This window comes from Poecilia formosa, unplaced genomic scaffold (genome assembly GCF_000485575.1).
Source record: "Poecilia formosa unplaced genomic scaffold, Poecilia_formosa-5.1.2 Scaffold1158, whole genome shotgun sequence".
NCBI lineage: Eukaryota > Metazoa > Chordata > Actinopteri > Cyprinodontiformes > Poeciliidae > Poecilia > Poecilia formosa.
In genome coordinates, this window is record NW_006801097.1 from 1 (window position 1) to 3,124 (window position 3,124).

The 3,124-nt window shown below is 34.8% G+C and overlaps 1 gene segment (V, D, J or C); it reads left to right on the top strand.

Moving 5' to 3' along the window:
- The first annotated feature begins 2,014 nt into the window (after positions 1-2,014).
- On the top strand, positions 2,015-2,466 carry LOC103132613 (Ig heavy chain V region 5A-like). The segment is given in 2 exon segments: positions 2,015-2,078; positions 2,162-2,466. Coding segments are annotated over 2 exon segments (348 nt in total).
- Positions 2,467-3,124: the final 658 nt, after the last annotated feature.

Here is a 3,124-nt window from a genome sequence, read left to right on the forward strand (position 1 = left end):
TGATTCTGCTGTGTATTACTGTGCGAGGTACCCACTGTGACACAAACAAGCAGCAGAGCTGTACAAAAACTCCTCATGACCTGAACACCTGCTCTATAACTATTAACCAGAGGAGGCACTTTTGGACAATTAAATTAATATATTTAACAGGGAATGGGTTACATTTTTGCATTTATTATAAACGTTTTACACAGCTTTGGAAAATGTTTAAAAATAAGTAGCTTAGAGTTATATTCTGCAATTATTTGACCTTTAATAAATTGATTTTTCAGCGTGGTCTTTTTTCTAGTAATGCTACAGGCCCTTCACATTACTTTATGACAAATCTATTTATTTATTGTATTACATGTAATGTAATTATAAAAACTGCATGCTGATTTTAACTAACACTGAAATTAGATTGTTGAATGGTTTACATATTTTTCTCCATTATATTAGATGTAAATACATCTAGTGAATTTGATTTCAATATAAGATAGCCTCTTTGTTCCACATACATAAGTCAAGAACCAAAACATTATGTCATACCAAATCAGAAGTTGAAAAAAAAAGAAAAATAAAACATGCCAGGTCTCTTATTCTTTCCACAACTACTATGGAGCTTGGATCAGGCAGCCTGCTGGGAAAGGACTGGAGTGGATTGGAATAAAAAGTATTTATAACACGTTCTACCAAGAGTCACTGAAGAACAAGTTCAGTATTGATTTAGACTCTTCCAGTAAAACAGCAACTCTGAATGGACAGAATATGCAGCCTGGAGACTCTGCTGTGTATTACTGTGCCAGATGGAACGACTATGATACACAGTGACACAAACAAGCAGGAGAGTGGTACAAAAACTCTTCAGACGTGAAAAACACAGAGGAGGATTTCATAAACAATTTGAATCCTGCTCAGAACAACAACCATATATAGTTCCTACTAATGCAAATAAATAATTTCTGTTGTACGTTTCTATTTCTGGTTTTCAGGAATCCGTCAACATGTGGTTTAGCAGATAAATTCCTCAGTTCTAATTAGTCCATATATTATGTTTCACTTGGTGATGGAGTTACTGAAATAAATGAGCTTTTCAATAATATTATAATTTATTGAACGGGCATTATTCTGTAGATTAGAGTCATTTTTCAACGCCTCAGAGCCTAAACAGCTGTATTATTAATGAATGACCAGAGGAGGCGCTTTAAGACCACAAATAAACTATGACTTTTTCATATACGTCTTTAATTTGTTTCACTTCAGTGTGAATATTTGATAAAATTTTAGGTAAAACTTAAATTTTGGTATTACTTCATCTTTCATCAATTTACTATTGAACTGTGAGTCTTTGCTTAAATACTATTAGTCATCCTGCCACCAAACGACACCAACGTAACATTAATTACAAATGTTGTAGATTACTGTTGCATAGTATATTCAATCTGAAGTAACATAAAGTAGTAGGTTTTTGTTGGGTAGAAAAAAGGTGTGTTTAAAGACTGAGATAATTTACAGTTTAACTAAAGTAAAACTGACAAGCAAATAATAAGATAAATTCAAGAAAGGTTACTGAACAGAAATTCAGTAGAATGAAGTAAAACAACACATTGTTCATTGAAAAAGACACCAGACACAGTCAAATGCTTTATTTGTTTTCCACAAATAAATATGCTACAGCTCCTTCATTGACTTTAATACATTTTAAATATTGTTCAGTGTAAAGCTACATGTTGAAGCTTGTATGAATGGAAAATAAATCAAGTTTTATATGGTAGGACATGAGCTCTGAAAGGTCATGACCATCTTTACAGAGTCGATCTTTGCTGATAATTCAGCATACAGCAAGATGATACAAAGACAAAATTTATTTAAAATCAATACTTATCGATTAGAGTCATACATTAACAAAGGCTGAAAGAGCAGGCAAATACATTATGTACCTAACATCTCACAAGAACTCTGTGTCATTATGCAAATTTAATGCTCAGGTTAAAGGAACCGATTTGATGCTTGTACCCACAGCACAAGAGAAACTCCCATCAAACTCAGCATCAACATGCTCCCTGTCGCTTTGCTGCTGTTGCTGGCTGCTGGAGCCTGTGAGTCTCAATGAGAAAAACTGTATGATTCCAGTATATGCATTCTTAGTGTCAGTTTAATGTTTACTTTTTTTCATTCCCAGGTGTAAAGTGTGAACAGTTGAATCAACCAGCCTCTGCGACTGTGCAGCCAGGTCAACGTCTGACCATCAGCTGTCAGGTCTCTTATTCTCTGGGCAGCTACACAGCTTGGATCAGACAGCCTGCTGGGAAAGGACTGGAGTGGATCGGGATGAAAGATAGATATGGAAATGTGTACTTCAAAGATTCACTGAAGAACAAATTCAGTATTGACTTAGACACTTCCAGTAAAACAGTGACTCTGAATGGACAGAATATGCAGCCTGGAGACTCTGCTGTGTATTACTGTGCCAGAGACTCACAGTGACACAAACAAGCAGCAGAGCTGTACAAAAACTTCTCAGCCTGAACTTGAAAAACACACCAGAGGTGGAGCTCATAGACCACTGAATATTTTAAATGTATTCAGAGCAAAACCTCCCAAAGTAGTTACAGCATTTATCACCTTTTACATTTTTGCAAATAATGTGGAGCTTTTATGAGTATTCATAACATTACAACCATCTGCAATTAATGACCTGTTAAAATAGTCAATACATATTTGTTTCTGGCAGTTTTAATGATCATCCATCACAAATACAAATTGTGTGATCTTGCATTGGGCAGATTATCTATTTGTCTCACTTTTAACTTTAATTAGTCTGATTCTTTTCTTCATGTAGTTTGGAAAACAAGGTGAGAGAATGGTGAGTGATACATAAAAGCCAGAAGTAAAGCATCACCTGATAGAAGTCCTCAGAGAATCAAACCTTAGCAAAATTACATCCTTGAAAAATAATCGGCAAGAGATTCAGGATTAAATAAATTGTGATAATAGGAATGGTGTTTCTACATGGTGAAAATCAGGAAATAAACACTTGTTCTGATCATGTCATTTTGTGAACCCTATATGTCAAGCTGACACATCAGCACTGCATTTGTTTTTATGTTCAGCACAGACAGAAGAAACTTCATCTTTTGTTTAT